General features: G+C 44.3%; 1 protein-coding gene across 1 annotated transcript in view; it reads right to left on the reverse strand.

Annotated features, from left to right (window-relative positions):
- LOC137545174 (uncharacterized) overlaps positions 1-20,156 on the reverse strand; it is a 173,643-nt gene extending 153,487 nt beyond the window's left edge. Inside the window, exons 1-2 of the mRNA XM_068266286.1 lie at positions 19,936-20,156; positions 9,968-10,025 (exon numbers count right to left, since the gene is read on the reverse strand). Of these exons, the coding sequence (XP_068122387.1) occupies positions 9,968-10,025; positions 19,936-20,156 (279 nt within the window). The remainder of the gene's footprint in view (positions 1-9,967; positions 10,026-19,935) is intronic.
- Positions 20,157-20,384: the final 228 nt, after the last annotated feature.

A 20,384-nucleotide genomic window follows, 5' to 3' on the forward strand; every position in this document is an offset into this window, starting at 1 on the left:
AATCCCAGTGGTGTGGCAAAACATGAATTTTACATACTGGCATTGGCAGAGATTCAGCTATTTTATTGTGGTAAGGTACTTGGGGCTCTTAAAGAGGAACTTTAACACAGGATTGAACTTCGTCCCAATCAGTAGCTGATACCCCCTTTCTAACAATAAATCCTTACCTTTTCTCAAATAGATAATCAGGGACGTCTGTCTGGCTGATATTGTGGTAAAATACCAGTATATATATATACACAGGGAGTGCAGAATTATTAGGCAAGTTGTATTTTTGAGGAATAATTTTATTATTGAACAACAACCATGTTCTCAATGAACCCCAAAAACTTAATATCAAAGCTGAATATTTTTGAAAGTAGTTTTTAGTTTGTTTTTAGTTTTAGCTATTTTAGGGGGATATCTGTGTGTGCAGGTGACTATTACAGTGCATAATTATTAGGCAACTTAACAAAAAACAAATATATACCCATTTCAATTATTTATTTTTACCAGTGAAACCAATATAACATCTCAACATTCACAAATATACATTTCTGACATTCAAAAACAAAACAAAAACAAATCAGTGACCAATATAGCCACCTTTCTTTGCAAGGACACTCAAAAGCCTGCCATTAATGGATTCTGTCAGTGTTTTGATCTGTTCACCATCAACATTGCGTGCAGCAGCAACCACAGCCTCCCAGACACTGTTCAGAGAGGTGTACTGTTTTCCCTCCTTGTAAATCTCACATTTTATGATGGACCACAGGTTCTCAATGGGGTTCAGAACAGGTGAACAAGGAGGCCATGTCATTCGTTTTTCTTCTTTTATACCCTTTCTTGCCAGCCACGCTGTGGAGTACTTGGACGCGTGTGATGGAGCATTGTCCTGCTTGAAAATCATGTTTTTCTTGAAGGATGCAGACTTCTTACTGTACCACTGCTTGAAGAAGGTGTCTTTCAGAAACTGGCAGTAGGACGGGGAGTTGAACTTATACTGATACCAGCCCAAACCAGTACTCCACCTCCACCTTGCTGGCATCTGAGTCGGACTGGAGCTCTCTGCCCTTTACCAATCCAGCCACGGGCCCATCCATCTGGCCCATCAAGACTCACTCTCATTTCATAAGTCTATAAAACCTTAGAAAAATCAGTCTTGAGATATTTCTTGGTGCAGTCTTGACGTTTCGGCTTGTGTGTCTTGTTCAGTGGTGGTCTCAGCCTTTCTTACCTTGGCCATGTCTCTGAGTGTTGCACACCTTGTGCTTTTGGGCACTCCAGTGATGTTGCAGCTCTGAAATATGGCCAAACTGGTGGCAAGTGGCATCTTGGCAGCTGCACGCTTGACTTTTCTCAGTTCATGGGCAGTTATTTTGCGCCTTAGTTTTTCCACACGCTTCTTGCGACCCTGTTGACTATTTTGAATGAAACGCTTGATTGTTCGATGATCACACTTCAGAAGCTTTGCAATTTTAAGAGTGCTGCATCCCTCTGCAAGATATCTCACTATTTTTGACTTTTCTGAGCCTGTCAAGTCTTTCTTTTGACCCATTTTGCCAAAGGAAAGCACGTGCCCCCAATCTTTCCTGGGGTGCCACGGATCTCCCGGCCGCCGCTGCCCCCTCTGTCAGCGGCTCCCTCCAGCCGCCGCCGCCGCGTCTCAGACCTCAGGATCAGGCGGCGAGCCGGCGACCAATCGTGCGGGCGCTAGGACCCAGCGCCCGCACTGATATGCGGAAGTGACATCACTTCCGCATATCGAGCGGGTGCGTCCAGCGCCCGCTCGTACATCTGGTCGGGTCGCCGCTGATCCTGAGGTCTGCTGAGAGGTAGGGGGGGAGCGGCGGCGGCTAGAGAGGGGGCCTCCCTGTCACTCACTCACTCCCTAAAGGGGCTCCCTGGCACTCACTCACTCCCTAAAGGGGCTCCCTGGCACTCACTCACTCCCTAAAGGGGCTCCCTGTCACTCACTCACTCCCTAAAGGGGCTACCTGTCACTCACTCACTCCCTAAAGGGGCTACCTGTCACTCACTCACTCCCTAAAGGGGCTCCCTGTCACTCACTCACTCCCTAAAGGGGCTCCCTGTCACTCACTCACTCCCTAAAGGGGCTCCCTGTCACTCACTCACTCCCTAAAGGGGCTCCCTGGCACGCACTCACTCCCTAAAGGGGCTCCCTGTCACTCACTCACTCCCTAAAGGGGCTCCCTGTCACTCACTCACTCCCTAAAGGGGCTCCCTGTCACTCACTCACTCCCTAAAGGGGCTCCCTGTCACTCACTCACTCCCTAAAGGGGCTCCCTGGCACGCACTCACTCCCTAAAGGGGCTCCCCTGTCACTCACTCACTCCCTAAAGGGGCTCCCCTGGCACTCACTCACTCCCTAAAGGGGCTCCCCTGGCACTCACTCACTCCCTAAAGGGGCTCCCCTGGCACGCACCCACTCCCTAAAGGGGCTCCCTGGCACGCACCCACTCCCTAAAGGGGCTCCCTGGCACGCACTCACTAAAGGGGCTCCCTGGCACGCACTCACTCACTAAAGGGGCTCCCTGGCACGCACTCACTCACTAAAGGGGCTCTCTGGCACGCACTCACTCACTAAAGGGGCTCCCTGGCACTCACTCACTCCCTAAAGGGCCTCCCTGTCACTCACTCACTCCCTAAAGGGCCTCCCTGTCACTCACTCACTCCCTAAAGGGGCTCCCTGTCACTCACTCACTGCCTAAAGGGGCTCCCTGTCACTCACTCACTGCCTAAAGGGGCTCCCTGTCACTCACTCACTGCATAAAGGGGCTCCCTGTCACTCACTCACTGCCTAAAGGGGCTCCCTGTCACTCACTCACTGCCTAAAGGGGTTTCCTGTCACTCACTCACTGCCTAAAGGGGCTTCCTGTCACTCACTCACTGCCTAAAGGGGCTCCCTGGCACTCACTCACTGCCTAAAGGGGCTTCCTGGCACTCACTCACTGCCTAAAGGGGCTTCCTGGCACTCATTCACTGCCTAAAGGGGCTTCCTGGCACTCACTCACTGCCTAAAGGGGCTCCCTGGCACTCACTCACTACCTAAAGGTGCTCCCTGTCACTCACTATCGGGGTCCCTGTCACTCACTACCTAACTGGAGGCGCCTGTCACTCACTAGCTAACCTGGGGGTCCCTGTCACTCACTACCTAACTTGGGGGGGCTACCATATTAAGGGGGCATTCTGCCTATTTATGTGAAATGCTGTCTATTTATGTGCCTCATGACTGCTGAATGTGTCTTGTTGGGAGCCTTATGATTTGTTGGGGGCCTCATGATTGCTGAATTTGTCTTGTTGGGGGCCTCATGATTTGTTGGGGGCCTCATGATTGCTGAATTTGTCTTGTTGGGGGCCTCATGATTGCTGAATTTGTCTTGTTGGGGGCCTCATGATTTGTTGGAGGCCTCATGATTGCTGAATTTGTCTTGTTGGGGGCCTCCTGATTTGTTGGGGGCCTCATGATTGCTGAATATGTCTTGTTGGGGGTCACATGATTGCTAACTGCGAGACTATGGGAAAAGCTGAATCCTTATCATATGAGACAATAGCATTAAACCTACTTTTTTAGCGTTTTAAAACAGAAAATAAAACTGGGAGGTTCTAAAAAATTGAATACATTTTTCAGGAGTAGGATGGATGAAATTGTTTATCTTCACAGTTTATTTTCAACTTGGATTTTCCATAATGTTCATGTATGAGTTAAAACGTTTGTACAGTATTTAGTTTAAATTGCTGTTGCCACTTTGCGATAGATACCGGTAAGTGACTTTTGGGTTGCAGTTTGGGCACTCGGCCTCCAAAAGGTTCGCCACCACTGTCCTAATCTGATGTCCCACCATTGCTAGGTTCATGTAAATTTGTCTCCACCCGTTACCACACCTATATTCTGGTCCATGGCCCACCCATTTTTTGGTGCGGCGCGATAAGCACGCCACACAACGTGATCGTCATATTTTTGGCACGCTAGCTGCAGTGTGCTGAATTCTGCTGCCTACAGTATGTACAGTATACGCTGTTCTCTAGTGCTTGCACTGTGTGCTGATTTACCTCCAGTGTGTACAGTGTAAGGTGTTACTCTGTGCCTTTATTGATTGTAAACCAGCTGTATTGTATGCTGATCCCTGCTACTTTCAGTATGTACAGTATTAGCTGTAAAGCCTGGTACACACATACAATTTTGATTAGCCAATTTTAGCTCTGTTCATAAAATTCATTGTCTGTTGGCCCACTTACTGCACGGGGGTGGGAAATTGGGGGTCAGTGATTGACCAATCAAAATTGTATGTGCGTATACATCTTTGATCTATGCCTATACTGATTGTAAATGATCGAAATAAAGGACAGGGGGCTCCGTCCAATATTTCGATGGGCAGGCCCGTTATCCGTAGCTTACACCGCTGCTAAGTTCATGTACATTTGGCCCCACCCATGGCCACGCCCACCCACCGCATGGCCACGCCCATTTTTTTGGCGCGGCGCGCTGCGCGCGCCGCATGTACCTCCCCTCCTGGTGCCCACAGGTGCCACTGATCTCCAGGGACCCTAGAAACGCCCCTGGAAGTTGCCTAATAATTATGCACACCTGATATAGGGTGTTGATGTCATTAGACCACACCCCTTCTCATTACAGAGATGCACATCACCTAATATGCTTAATTGGTAGTAGGCTTTCGAACCTATACAGCTTGGAGTAAGACAGCATGCATAGAGGATGATGTGGTCAAAATACTCATTTGCCTAATAATTCTGCACTCCCTGTATATATATATATATTATATATATATATATATATATATATATACAGTATATATATATATATATATATATACAGTATATATATATATATATATATATATATATATATATATATATATACAGTATATATATATATATATATATATATATATATATATATATATATATATATATACTGTACCTATCACACTGTTAGTGGGTGTGTTTATAAATATGGCACAGTTGGTGCTGTTTTATTTATTTATTTATTTTACTTCTTGTCTGCCAGCAGTGAAGATGACCCACAGGCTCATTGTGGATCGAACAACTTGAATGAATTACATAGTGAATATCAATTATTTCTTGATCTATCTTCTATTTTTAACTTCTCACTTTGCTACATGTTGATTCATTGTTTTATCCCTACTACTATCTAGAGGTACAGTTCCTCTGTAAGATAACTTCAACTGCCAGTTGCCTTTTGAAAGTTTATAAAGCTTATATTAGAGAATGTGATTTCTCTGTGTTACCAGTATTTATGCTAGAACTTAAAGCTTAAAGAGGAACTGTCGCGAAAATCTTAAAATTTAAAACACATACAAATAAGAAGTAAGTTTCTTCCTGAGTAAAATGAGCCATACATTACTTCTTTCCTATGTTGCTGGCATTTACAGTAAGTAGTAGAAATCTGACATTACAGACAAGTATTGGGCTAGTCCATCTCTCCATAGGGGATTCTCAGCATGGCCTAAATTCTTTATAAAGACACTCCCTGAAAAAGATTTATACAAAGATGCTGACCAGCCTCCCTGCTCACCGTACACTTTTTTTGGCAGTTGGACGGAGCAACTGCCATTCACTAAGTGCATTTTGAAAATAAAGAAATCCCTGTGAACCTCCCATCAGGAGGTGGGCTAGTCCAAAACCTGTCGGTTCTATCAGATTTCTACAATCTACTGTAAGTGACAGCAGCATAGGAGAAAAGTCATGTATGGCTCATTTTACTCTGAAAGAAAAGTACTTATTTATTGTATATGTTTACATATGCATGTACATTTTCAGATTTTGCCACAGAGGTACTTTAAGTCTGGACGGAAAACAATATTTGTGGGTAAATAGGCCATACCCACCAGATTCCTTGTGATGCCTCTTATCTGTGCAGTTTTTCTTTTACATTTGGGATCTAGTCTCCCCCTAGTTGCTTGGCAGGACTACCAATCATTGGATTACTAAGCAGAGGTGATAGAAGAGCAGTGGAAAAAAGGTCAGATCAGAAGTTGTGCTCAGAAGGGCCATCATAAATAGATCTTAAAAAAATAACCTCTTCTTCTTGCAGATTATTTATACATTTTTTTTATTGGCTGAAACACTATTTCCTCTTAATGCCATGCAGTATTCTGTTCTACTAATGCTACTCCAACCCATAATATCACAATAATTGTAAGACAGCTGAATTTTGTTCCAAGTAAATTTTTTTTATAAACAAGTAGAAAACATCAAAATCTTTTTTTTTTTTTTTTTTGGTGACAAAACAATTAATTGGTCATGCGGTAGAACCTTCTAACATTACATGAAAATGTTTTTGTCTGTTTTTTTTTACCTAGTCAGCGGGAGACAAGGAAGGTTAAGGTATTTCTGCTTATCGTAATATCAGCTGTCTGACATAAGAAGAGGACAGATATCATTTCATTAATAATACTTTTCTCCAACTAGGGTGTCTAGTAACTAACAAGTTGCCAAAGGCTGTGTACACTATCCAGATGGACCCCCTTTTCATATGCTGTATATTGGATTCTGCATATATTCCCTAGCCTGCAAGCTTTTCCCGATGGCTACGTTTTAATGGGCTAGCCCTCTCCTTTCTACAAATGCTTCTCTTGTAAATTCAAATAAAGCTGAGAGATGAAAAGTTTGTGTATGCGAGCCCAGTGGTTACTGTTGTGGCTCCCCTGTCATCTTTTATTGTAACCACAGTTCTAAAACTCACACCTCCCTATCGGCCTGTTTTATGTTAGAATTCGAACCGGATTAAATGAAATGTGTTTCTATGCAAGGCTCCAGGGAGACTTGTGATTGGAAGAAAAGTGGTGCTGACTGAGGGATCAAAGTAAAGTGTTCATTAGTTGGGGTGCGCCGTTCCTTTTAACCCATTCGGTGCTTCAGGCATCAGCATCATGCTGGCCTGATGTCCCCATGTATACTAGAAGCATGAGCATGAAACCGATCTGGTCTTTTCAAGCAGATGTAGATGAAATATGCATAACTCAGCAGATTTCTATGTCTTCAACCTTGGGAATAATTATAAAGAAATTAAAAATTCCCCATTTCCTTACCTTTCTCTGTGTGCACCAAAGCGTGTGGTTTCAGTGTGCCTGCTGTAATGCATGAGCTATGGAGGATCATTACCATTTATTTAGATTTAAGATTATGGCACAGTAATGAATCTGGTGCCGTATGCATTGCATTCTCATCCTTGCTGTGTCAGTGTAATACTGCTCGTAGCCCAACATAAGGCTGCTACACTTCTGGGACCATACACAGGAAGTTATGGACGATGAGTTCCGCTGGGGTCCACTTAGTCTACCTTCTTACTAAGTAATCGCTGGTCCTACTGGAGCTAATGGGCTCTATATTTAATATTCCATGCAGCACCTATCACTCCAACAGATAACCTGACAGCCTCTCCATGGTTTAATTTGCAGTATTCTCTTAATGGACTCAGCGAACATTCCAACAACCCTGAAATTGTGCGGAAGGAATGTTTTCTTAAATACTGGAATTTGTAAGGAGCACAGCAAGAAACGAAAGTTAGATTCTGCTTGGTTGCATAGTTGGAAGCCTTTTTACTTTATTCTTTACATTAATTTGTGTAAATCAGTGGCGTTTTTACCAGTGGTACTCACAGCCCCGGGTGTAGCCATGGCTAGGGGTACCACTGTGGTGCTCAGCCACTGTGTTCTTCCACCTGGGACCCTTTTTCATAGTTCGGGCAACATTCAGGAAAATAGCAGAAGGCAGTGCTTGGGACTATACTACTCCCTGCAGTAGATGGATCACCCCTCCCCTTCCTGTCCTATGGGCAATGTGATTCCTTGCTCTCTACAGACAGCCTGCAGTGAGGAAATGTGTAGAGCAGGGTGTGTAGAGAGAATGATTGCTGTGCTGCAGCTGGGACATTAGCAGGGAGAGGTGGCAGTATGTGTTTAGTGCTTCAGAAGTTGCCTGTCATTAGTAGCCATGTGCACTGTCTGCTGTAATACCATAGTGCCCTGAACTAGTGATTATTTATCCTAATCAGAGTAATTAATCAATAATGCAGGTTAGTCTGCAGTTGCAGGTGCTGACAGCCGACTTCTCCAGGCAATTTAGATTAGCTTGATTGCAGACTCTAGCAAGGCGCCAGGCTGGAACTGTCTTACAGAAAGATGGAATTCTAAAGCTGAATACTCACCACCCGACGGAGGAAGATGGATCCAGCTTCATCCCCTTGACGATGAGCATTCCACAATCCATCTTCCGGCCAGCGGGTACACACAACCTCACAGGCAGGTGCAAACAGAAAGTCAAGAGATCATGGTACTTTACGTGGAGTCATCTGGGATCGTAAAGAGCTGATCTGCCGTGATGGTTGTTATCGGCTTGTCTGTTTTATAGGGTTGTTATTTCCGCGTGACGTGAAACATCCTTTACGCGATTGCCTGCCTGTACCCACGTAGCGAGAACAATCGCTCGACGCTCAGAAAATCGTCGGGCATCAGAAAAATCATCTAGAAAATTGTGAAGTGGGTATGGGCCTATAAGTGTGCAGCAAGCTATGTTGGATACTAAGTGCCTGACAAGGAGCTCGATTCACCAAGCGGTGCAAAGTGTTTGCACGCTGGTGAAAAGGCCCTTATCACGCCTAAACTCACTTTAGGCATGATAAGAAGAAACTCGCGCGAAGTTACCGCGCGTACGTGCGCGCGCAGCACCTGGCACTTCGCGCGAAGCTCCCATTAAGCCCTATGGGACTTTGCGTGCGCGCGTACGCGCAGAAACTTCGCGCGCTAAAGAGCAAAAATCGGTGATAACTCAGTGGTGCAAAGGTTATCACGCCTAAAGTCTTTTAGGCGTGATAAGTGAGTTATCACCGCTTTGTGAATCAAGCCCAAGGTCACAAGGTCAGGCCAGTGTAGACACAATACTGCAGGTGTTTAAGGCATTAGCTATACAGGCTGTAAATGGAGTAGCATAGCGAATAAGCTGTGGGCTCCAGTGCAAGTTTTGAATTGGGGCCCCCCAAGTATGCTACACATAACAATTGATACGGCACACTAAAACCAATCAAGGACAACCACAGTGTCAGAGGTGCAAGAAGGGGATGGGAAACAGTATGTTAATAATCACTACTGTTCAAAGCATCTATAGAACTGAATATTATCAGCACAGGACCAAAAAAGAGCTAATACTGTGGTTGAGGATGGGCCCCATGGGGCCCCTCTAGCCCAAGGGCCCCGATGCAGTCGCTACCTCTGCACCCCCTATTGCTACGCCACTGTGTAAATGTCAAATGAGTGCTGTTGGAAAGAATTTCCTTTTCAATTTTTGGTGGACCACGCTTTCATTGGACACCAGTTACTTAAACAAATGGAGATTACCCTATTTTAAGGAATTGTGGGTAGGAAGGTTGATCGCAACTGTGACAGTGGAATTTCTTAGTCATGTGCTAGCAGAGGTAGCTGTTGCTGCCTGAACTATGTGGTGCTGGGCCTGTGTGCAGATGCTTTCTACTGAAAGATGGCCAATGGAGAAACATTGTACAGCTCTGAATATTTTCCATTTTATGCTTCTTCTGCAGTCCTTGAGAAAAACATACAGAAAAAAAGGTCGTTCAGTAGGCTTTGGGTGCTGACCATAGGGCAGATTAGTGTCCCACTTGTTCCCGGATGAATGTAAAATTGAAAGTCTAAAAGTCCTTGTTGGCTGGTGTCACATCAGAGTACAAAGGCAAATATATTGTTAACATAGATTCATTTCAGACTGAAAAGACATGTGCCTATCAGCTGCCAATACTCTAATCTTATTGTTGCTTTTAAAATGACAATAAGTAAAGGAATATATCCAATGGCAATACAGACAGTAATAAAAAAATACACAAAAAAGCACTTTATAATAGTGTCTGGAAGAAGTGATAACATTTATCAGAATTCCATTGCTGCCTGTGATAAAGTTTTAAAAATTCACTTACTTCCTCTTCTTCATGACGATGGCCCACAATACAAAAAGTAAGGGGAAATCTTGTCAACCTGGGCCCAGAAAATAATAAATACATCACAGTGGTTTAAACTCTCTGTATTCTAGCAAAGTAAAAGTTTTGGTTGAGATATCAAGCCTGGTCTAAAAACCTGTGCTCATTGCTAAAGTATTGTGTTATATCTTTACTAGTTACGATTAGGATAATTATGCAATAAATAGCTTGTTGATTAACAGGCCTGTTAGAATTTTAAGCACAGGGACATCGGGCAAAAAAATCCCTTTTAGTGTGGCTCTCATAATACTGCTTTTATTTTTCCAATTCTCGCTGCCGTCTGCCTCCCCCGCCTTCTCATATCTGTTGTGATGGTCATTACATGCCCTGCTGACTTTTCTCCTTAACTCTCTTCACTTGCCCATGCTGTCAGCACTTTCAATAGAACAAAACAAGGCACGTAAGGCCATGAAGAGAAGGACATGTCTTGTTCTCAGTCTCTCTCTCTCTCTTTTTTTTTTTTTACATCTTTTTAACCCACTTGTCTTATAAGAATTTCAATAACAAGCACAGGAATATCAGAGCTGGGTAGAGGTAGGAGAGGAAGATATTAAAGCTGCCCCTCAGGATTATTGAGACTTCTCATAAAAGCATAATTGTAATTCTTCTTTTCCTAGTTTTCTCATTTAGACTTGCAGTATTTATTCAGCTTGTTTAATAAGAAGACGTAAAGTGCAATGATGATCTGAAAAATACGGCAATGCATACCACTGAATAAGGATTCTGTCTAAAGAGTTTTACGGCCAATAAAACATAGACAGCAGATGGCTGATAGCATTACTGACTACTTGGCCACCATCTACTATTCAGTTTTTTAAATCACATAGTAGACATTTCCAACAATGATCACAACATGATACACACAAGCAACACAGTAATAATGCAGCGCTATATAAGTACTATTCCAATAATAAAAATATTGAATGGACAAAAATAAATCAACATTAATCAGGACCTTAGTCAAACTATTTCAATAGAATTATCAATTAAAAATTGACATGGAAAGGGGGTCTTTCTTCTGACTTTGCGTGGGACTGGGGAGAAGTGTGAGGGAAGCAATAACAGCATAACATTGCTCTACATCCAGAGGTATATGACTAGCCAGAGTCAGGCCAAGGCAGAGGCTGGATAGGCTCCAGCCTCTGGGTGCATGGATGCAAGGGCACAGAGCATAATTCTCCTCGCCCCCCCCCCCTGCAGTGTGTGGCAGCGCTGCCCCCCCTCCTGGGTGCTATAATGGAGAGAGGAGGGGTAAATTTGCCTACTATATTGGGGGAGGGAGGAGGGCACATGTAACCACTATACTTGGTACATCTGGCTACTATATGGGGGGCATATTTGGATACTATACTGGGGAGGGAGGGGGAGTACATCTGGGGATTATACTGGGGTGGAGGGAGGGGGGCCCAACTAATTACTATATTTTGGAGGGGGGCAGATCTGGCTAATTGGCTAGCCAAGCATAGTTTGCGGGGGGTGGGCGCACTTTGTAATCTCCCCAGGATATGGGAGCTACTGAGTCTTATAGGTAGGGCTATGGGAAGTATTGGGTGCTAGGTGCCAATTGGGTGGAGTAATGGGGGTTACTGGGTGCCATGTGGGAGAAATTCCTGCCATATGTATGGTAACCCCGCCCAATTTCTGGTGCATGGCCAAATCCATTTTTTTTTCAGTAGCGCGCTATGCAACCGTATAATTTTATTCACCTAAAGGCAATACATCATATCATACAGAATCACATGTAAGACTTAAACTTCAGACATGTAATCAACATTAAACATATTCAGGTTTTGATGCATGTACAGAGATTATAAATAAGTATAGTCTGCCTTATCGTGTCAGTACCAGGTCAGGTCAAGCTGACGTGCCACAAACCTCATCTGGTCAACCCTTCATGGGCAGCCCTACTGGCCCAGTACTGAACACTGAGGACGGATTCACATTGACACACATCCGCTCCTGCGCTGCGTTCCGCTCCGTGAAGCAGAGCGGAAGGATCGTGCAGGTTGGGAACGTCCGCTCCAACGAGCGGAACGCAGGGAGTGGAACTGAGCGGAAAGTAGCAATGTGAACTTTTCCATCGGGAAAGCATTGCTTCCGCTGCTGCGTGCCGCTCATCAGAGCAGAACGTAAGCTATTTAGAGCCTAATGTGAACCAAGCCCAAATAGTTCCAACACTACTGCAGCGTTGTCTCCGATAATGAAACCACAGCTATAAACAGATAACTGTTTCAACCAAAACAAACGAACAAATAACAACATGAACACACCATCAATACATAAATCTAATCTTCTCACTATACAGTATATCCAGAGTCTCACATTATTATTTGCTGATATTCAGTTCAGTCTTTTTTTTATTTATTTTTTATTTTTTAAATCAGCCTTTATTAAGTAAACTAAAGAGCATTTAACAATATAAAACAAAAACCCAAAAGAACAAGACTACAGATACAACTTACATAATAAGAGCATAGAAAGTCATTTTTGAGGACATAAGTCCTGCCGAACTCGCATGTAAATATAAATATCTCTTTGAGAGGGAGCCACAACATGCATTGACAAAAAAAGTGCATACAGCTTTATTACTCTTTATTACGCTTTATTATATGGTAAGCCAGGGGTATCTAGCCATCCAGCCCAAATCTTTTCAAATTGAAGCGGGGCTCCTCTTTGAGCATAGATCAACCTTTAAAGTTTCAGAATTGACTTGAGAAATCCATACTTCATGTGAACGCTGTGTTGGGCTGTTCCACAGAAGCATCTGTACGTGATCCGAAAGAGCTACATCCTGAAACAGCCCAAGTATACAAAACTGAAACGATCTAGGGACATGTTGCACAGCAACTTTGTCCACAACATCCAGCACCGCCTTCCAATACCTGTGCAGTTTGGCACAGTGCCAGAGCATGTGCAGGAGATCACCATGATCCCTGCGACAGCGCACACAAATAGGATCAGCTCTGCGATGCATCGCATATAGTCGTACCGGGGTTAAGAGGGTCCGATATTAGATATTAAGTTAAGACATTTTTTGGGAAGCATTGGTGGCAACCAAAGGCACACGCTGAAGGATATCAGACCATTCCTCTGAAGGTAACCCCACATATCATGCGCCCAAAGTTATCATAGCATTTAAGAGGGAACTTTTTCAGAAATAGGCCAAGAAGAAGGGCATAACAAGAGGAGATAAAGCCACTTCTACTATTAGATTGACTAATTAAATTATACATTGACACCAGATTAATTTGGAGTGTTAAGGAACGTTGTTGTTTTTTAACGCATGAACAAGTTGATCGTACTGATACCGTAATAAGGGCATACTTGGCATCTCCATCTGCAACGCAATAAACTCAAGAATACGAATAGTAACCCCCTCCATTACTTGTGCAAGCGAAGTTACCCCCTTCTTGGCCCATAGTTTCAAGAATGTGAGTTCAGTTAATTCAAGGAAACTGGAATTACAGTATAGGGGAGAGTAAGAAGTAATACCAACTACACCCTGCATTACTCTGAGTATAGGCCTTGACACTTAATGACTTGGGGATCCTTGCCTCCAGAGTTGCATTGATAGAATGGGAGCCTAAAAGGTTATTTAAAAGAGCTCTAGTGAAGTCAGCCATATCTTCCACTTCCCACCCCACTTAGGGCTAGTTCAGACTCTACGCGCTGCCGTGTGCATTTTGGTAGTGCGTATAGTGTGCAACACGCAAGAATGGTAGAAGGGCATAGACAGCCCTTCTACCATTCCCATCATATACACGCTAACGCACTGCTGCATGCATTTTTTGGGAATCGCAGCGCAGATCCCATTCACTGTAGTGAATGGGATCTGCAGCGCAGCGTAGAGCAGATGGCATGCGATTGTACACGTTGGGTTCCGATCGCACAGCCATCTGCGCTAAATGATCTGAACGAGGCCTAAGTGTTGGACCTGGGAGGCCAGGTAATAAACCCAAGCGTTAGGAACAGCCAGACCACCCTCATCCTTTGGATATTGCAAGTATTGAAGCTCAATCTTTACTCTTCCTTGACCCCAGATGAATTCACGAAAAATGTTATCAATGGTCTTAAACAGTTTAAGATGGAGCCATATTGGAGCATTATGCAGAACATACAACAGTTGTGGCATCGTGAGTTTGTGACCGTTTTAAGAAGGTTTATTCTAGCAACAAGTGAAAGTGGCAGCTTGGACCATACTTTAAGTTTCTGGCGTATCTTAACCAATAGAGGCGTAATATTAACCACTTGAGGACCGCCCCCAGCCGATGGGCGGCGGCAAAGTCCGGGCCTAAACGACCGCAATACGCCCATCGGCAGGGGCGGCTGCGGGCGTGGTAATGCGGCGATCGCGTCATTCGTGACGCGATCAGCCGCCGGCGACTGGCTCTGCCCCCCTCACGCTGTAACCCGCCGGCCGTTCGGAAGCGCCGGCGGGTTACTAGCACCCGGATCGCCGCTGTAATAGTGTATAATAGGCTTTGTAATGTATACAAAGCCTATTATACAGGCTGCCTCCTGCCCTGGTGGTCCCAGTGTCCGAGGGACCACCAGGGCAGGCTGCAGCCACCCTAGTCTGCACCCAAGCACACTGATTTCTCCCCCCCTGCCCCCTGATCGCCCACAGCACCCCTCAGACCCCCCCCCCCCTGCTCACCCCCCCAGACCCCTGTTTGCACCCAATCACCCCCCTAATCACCCATCAATGACTCCCTGTCACTATCTGTCAACGCTATTTTTTTTATCCCCCCCTGCCCCCTCCTGAACACCCCCCCCACCCCTCAGATTCTCCCCAGACCCCCCCCCCCTGTGTACTGTATGCATCTATCCCCCTGATCACCTGTCAATCACCTGTCAATCACCTGTCAATCACCCATCAATCACCCATCAATCACCCCCTGTCACTGCCACCCATCAATCAGCCCCTAACCTGCCCCTTGCGGGCAATCTGATCACCCACCCACACCAATAGATCGCCCGCAGATCCGACGTCAGATCACCTCCCAAGTGCAGTGTTTACATCTGTTCTCTACCCTAAACACCCACTAATTACACATCAATCACCCCCTATCACCACCTGTCACTGTTACCCATCAGATTAGACCCTGATCTGCCCCTTGCGGGCACCCAATCACCCGCCCACACGCTCAGATTGCCCTCAGACCCCCCCTCGTATCAATTCGCCAGTGCATTAGTTACATCTGTTCTTCCCTGTAATAACCCACTGATCACCTGTCAATCACCTATCAATCACCCATCAATCACCCCCTGTCACTGCCACCCATCAATCACCCCCTGTCACTGCCACCCATCAATCAGCCCCTAACCTGCCCTTTGCGGGCAATCTGATCACCCACCCACACCAATAGATCGCCCGCAGATCCGACATCAGATCACCTCCCAAGTGCAGTGTTTACATCTGTTCTCTACCCTAAACACCCACTAATTACCCATCAATCACCCATCAATCACCCCCTATCACCACCTGTCACTGTTACCCATCGGATTAGACCCTAATCTGCCCCTTGCGGGCACCCAATCACCCGCCCACACGCTCAGATTGCCCTCAGACCCCCCCCCCCCCGTATCAATTCGCCAGTGCATTAGTTACATCTGTTCTTCCCTGTAATAACCCACTGATCACCTGTCAATCACCTATCAATCAACCATCTACCCTGTCACTGCCACCCATCAATCACCCCCTGTCACTGCCACCCATCAATCAGCCCCTATCACCACCTGTTACTGTTACCCATCAGATTAGACCCTAATCTGCCCCTAGGGCACTCAATCACCCGCCCACACCCTCAGAACGCCCTCAGACCCCAGCCCTGATCACCTCGCCAGTGCATTGCTTGCATCTATTTCCCCCCTCTAATCACACCTTGAGACACCCATCAATCACCTCCTGTCACCACCTGTCACCCCCTAGCACACCTACCCATCAGATCAGGCCCTAATTTGCCCCGTGTGGGGTTCCTGATTACTCGGCCAAACCCTCAGATCCCCCTCAGACCCCCTTCCGATCACCTCCCCAGTGCATTGATTGCATCTATTTTCCCCTCTAACCACCCCCTGAGACACCCATCAATCACCTCCTGTCACCCCCCCTAGCACTCCTATCCATCAGATCAGGCCCAATACAACCTCTAAGAGTCATCTAAGAGGCCACCCTGCTTATGACCGGTTCCACAAAATTTGCCCCCTCATAGACCAGCTGTCATCAAAATTTGCAGATGCTTATACCCCTGAACAGTCATTTTGAGAAATTTGGTTTCCAGACTACTCACGGTTTTGGGCCCGTAAAATGCCAGGGCAGTATAGGAACCCCACAAGTGACCCCATTTTAGAAAAAAGACACCCCAAGGTATTCTGTTAGGTGTATGACGAGTTCATAGAAGATTTTATTTTTTGTCAAAAGTTAGCGGAAATTGGATTTTTATTGTTTTTTTTCACAAAGTGTCATTTTTCACTAATTTGTGACAAAAAATAAAATCTTCTATGAACTCACCATACACCTAACAGAATACCTTGGGGTGTCTTCTTTCTAAAATGGGGTCACTTGTGGGGTTCCTATACTGCCCTGGCATTTTAGGGGCCCTAAACCGTGAGGAGTAGTCTAGAAAACAAATGCCTCAAAATGACCTGTGAATAGGACGTTGGGCCCCTTAGCGCACCTAGGCTGCAAAAAAGTGTCACACATGTGGTATCGCCGTACTCAGGAGAAGTAGTATAATGTGTTTAGGGGTGTATTTTTACACATACCCATGCTGGGTGGGAGAAATCTCTCTGTAAATGGACAATTGTGTGTAAAAAAATCAAAAATGTGTCATTTACAGAGATATTTCTCCCACCCAGCATGGTTATATGTAAAAATACACAACAAATCACATTATACTACTTCTCCTGAGTACGGCGATACCACATGTGTGACACTTTTTTGCAGCCTAACTGTGCTAAGGGGCCCAAAGTCCAATGAGTACCTTTAGGATTTCACAGGTCATTTTGAGACATTTGGGTTCAAGACTACTCCTCACGGTTTAGGGCCCCTAAAATGCCAGGGCAGTATAGGAACCCCACAAGTGACCCCATTTTAGAAAGAAGACACCCCAAGGTATTCTGTTAAGTGTATGATGAGTTCATAGAAGATTTTATTTTTTGTCACAAGTTAGCGGAAATTGATATGTATTGTTTTTTTTTTCACAAAGTGTCATTTTCCGCTAACTTGTGACAAAAAAAAATCTTCTACGAACTCACCATACTCCTAACAGAATACCTTTGGGTGTCTTCTTTCTAAAATGGGGTCACTTGTGGGGTTCCTATACTGCCCTGGCATTTTAGGGGCCCTAAACCGTGATGAGTAGTCTAGAATCCAAATGCCTCAAAATGACCTGTGAATAGGACGTTAGGCCCCTTAGCGCTCCTAGGTTGCAAAAAAGTTTCACACATGTGGTATCGCCGTACTCAAAAGTAGTATTATAATGTGTTTTGGGGTGTATTTTTATACATACCCATGCTGGGTGGGAGAAATCTCTCTGTACATGTACAAAAAAAAATCAAATAATTGTCATTTACAGAGATATTTCTCCCACCCAGCATCTGTATGTGTAAAAATACACCACAAAACACATTATACTACTTTGTGAAAAACAATTAAAATCAATTTCCGCTAACTTGTGACAAAAAAATAAAATCTTCTATGAACTCACCATACTCCTAACGGAATACCTTGGGGTGTCTTCTTTCTAAAATGGGGTCATTTGTGGGGTTCCTATACTGCCCTGGCATTTTAGGGGCCCTAAACCGTGAGGAGTAGTCTTGAAACCAAATGTCGCAAAATGACCTGTGAAATCCTAAAGGTACTCATTGGACTTTGGGCCCCTTAGCGCAGTTAGGGTGCAAAAAAGTGCCACACATGTGGTATCGCCGTACTCAGGAGAAGTAGTATATATGTGTTTTGGGGTGTATTTTTACACATATCCATGCTGAGTGGGAGAAATATCTCTGTAAATAGACAATTGTGTGTAAAAAAATAAAAAAAATTGTCATTTACGGAGATATTTCTCCCACCCAGAATGGGTATGTGTAAAAATCCACCCCAAAACACATTATACTACTTCTCCTGAGTATGGCAATACCACATGTGTGGCACTTTTTTGCAGCCTAACTGCGCTAAGGGGCCCAAAGTCCAATAAGCATCTTTAGGCTTTACAGGGTTGCTTACAATTTAGCACCCCCCAAAATGCCAGGACAGTGAACACACCCCACAAATGACCCCATTTTAGAAAGTAGACACTTCAAGGTATTCAGAGAGGGCTATGGTGAGTCCATGGCAGATCTAATTTTTTTTTGTCGCAAGTTAGAAGAAATGGAAACTCTTTTTTTTTTTTGTCACGAAGTGTAATTTTCCGCTAACTTGTGACAAAAAATAAAATCTTCTATGAACTCACCATGCCTCTCAGTGAATACTTTGGGATGTCTTCTTTCCAAAATGGGGTCATTTGGGGGGCATTTATACTATGCTGGAATTTTAGCACCTCATGAAACATGACAGGTGGGCAGAAAAGTCGGAAATGCTTAAAAATGGGAAAATTCACTTTTGGCACCATAGTTTGTAAACGCTATAACTTTTACCCAATCCAATAAATATACACTGAATGTTTTTTTTTTTTTTATCAAAGACATGTAGCAGAATAACTTTCGCGCTCAAATGTATAGGAAATTTTACTTTATTTGAAATTTTACTTTATTTGAAAAATGTCAGCACAGAAAGTTAAAAAAGTCACTTTTTTGACAAAATTCATGACTTTTTTGATGAATATAATAAAAACTAAAACTGCAGCAATCAAATAGCACCAAAAGAAAGCTGTATTAGTGACAAGAAAAGGAGGTAAAATTCATTTAGGTGGTAGGTTGTATGACCGAGCAATAAACCGTGAAAGCTGCAGTGGTCTGAATGGAGAAAAAGGCTCTGGTCCTTAAGGGGCGAGAAGACTGTGGTCCTTAAGTGGTTGAGGAATTAAGGTCAGGTGAAATTGTTATACACGAACACTTAAAAGAAGACACTGTTTGAATCTCTGTACAGCATTGCAGACGGATGGTAACCCCCCACCCCCACCCTGTCCAGAGGAAGTAAGCAGGACTTATCCCAATTGACAGTGAGCCCAGAGTAAGTCCCAAACTCAGTTAAAATTGACATAACATTAACTAACAAAGAACCAGAGTCCTGGAAGAAAAGCAGAGTATCATCTGCGTATAACGCAATCTTTTCTTCCAGGCTTCCAAATTTAAATCCCTTAATTTGATCACTACATCTCACCATTTCTGCTAAGGGCTGTATTGCTATTGCAAATAGCAGAGGGGAAAGGGGGCACCCTTGTCTAGTACCCCTACCCAATTTAAAACTAGGGGAGATGGCAGCATTAACCCTCAGACGTGCTGTGGGGGCACTATAAAGGATCTGAATCCACTGGCAGAAGGATGGTCCAAACTGCATCCTCTTCAAAACTGCATACAGTTACTGCCATTCCACATTGACAAAGGCCTTGGTGATATCAAGCGATAAAATAGTCCTATCCTGGGGGTTATCAGCCAGTAATTGCATATTAGGATAAGCTCAACATATATTAATCGCGGTAGACTAAGATGGAATAAAGCCTGACTAATCGGGCTTAACTACAGCAGTAATAACTTTAGCTAAATGGTTTGCCAAGACCTTTGCTAGTATCTTAATATCAGATAACAGTGAAATGGGCCTATATAACTCTGCTTTAAGCAAGTCTTTACCAGGCTTGGGTAGGAGGATAATATTTGCTTATGTCATATCATATAGGGAGGAAGGAAGAGAGCAAGCTTCATATACCCTAGTAAACACTTCCAACAACTTAGAGAGAAGTTTCTATGAGTACCGTTTGTAAATCTCGATGGGTAGGCCCTTACTACCAGGTGCTTGACCATTAGGAAAAGAGGCCACAGCAATCTCAAACTCGTCTAGCGTAATGGGAGCATCCAACATGGCTCTATCAGTATCATCAAGTTGTAAGAGTGGAAAAGAACCTAAATATTGCTCCAGATCCTGGAGACCATAGGTGGCTTTGGAGGAGTATAAGTCTGTATAGAAACGTTGCATTTCCCTCAAGATTCCCAAGTATATCAGTTGAGTCTTTAAAGTCCTGCCAGACTGCCCAGATGACATAGAATTTATCATATTGGTCCCTACTCGTCACTACAATTTCCTCGCCGTATGTAACTACCTGCACACACAACTAGACACAGCTCCTGCATAGCACCCTCACTAAAAAACAAATGAAGCCACCCCGGCATTCATGTCACTTACGGTTACTTCACTTATGAATCT

This window comes from Hyperolius riggenbachi, chromosome 2, assembly GCF_040937935.1.
Source record: "Hyperolius riggenbachi isolate aHypRig1 chromosome 2, aHypRig1.pri, whole genome shotgun sequence".
NCBI classification, from domain to species: domain Eukaryota; kingdom Metazoa; phylum Chordata; class Amphibia; order Anura; family Hyperoliidae; genus Hyperolius; species Hyperolius riggenbachi.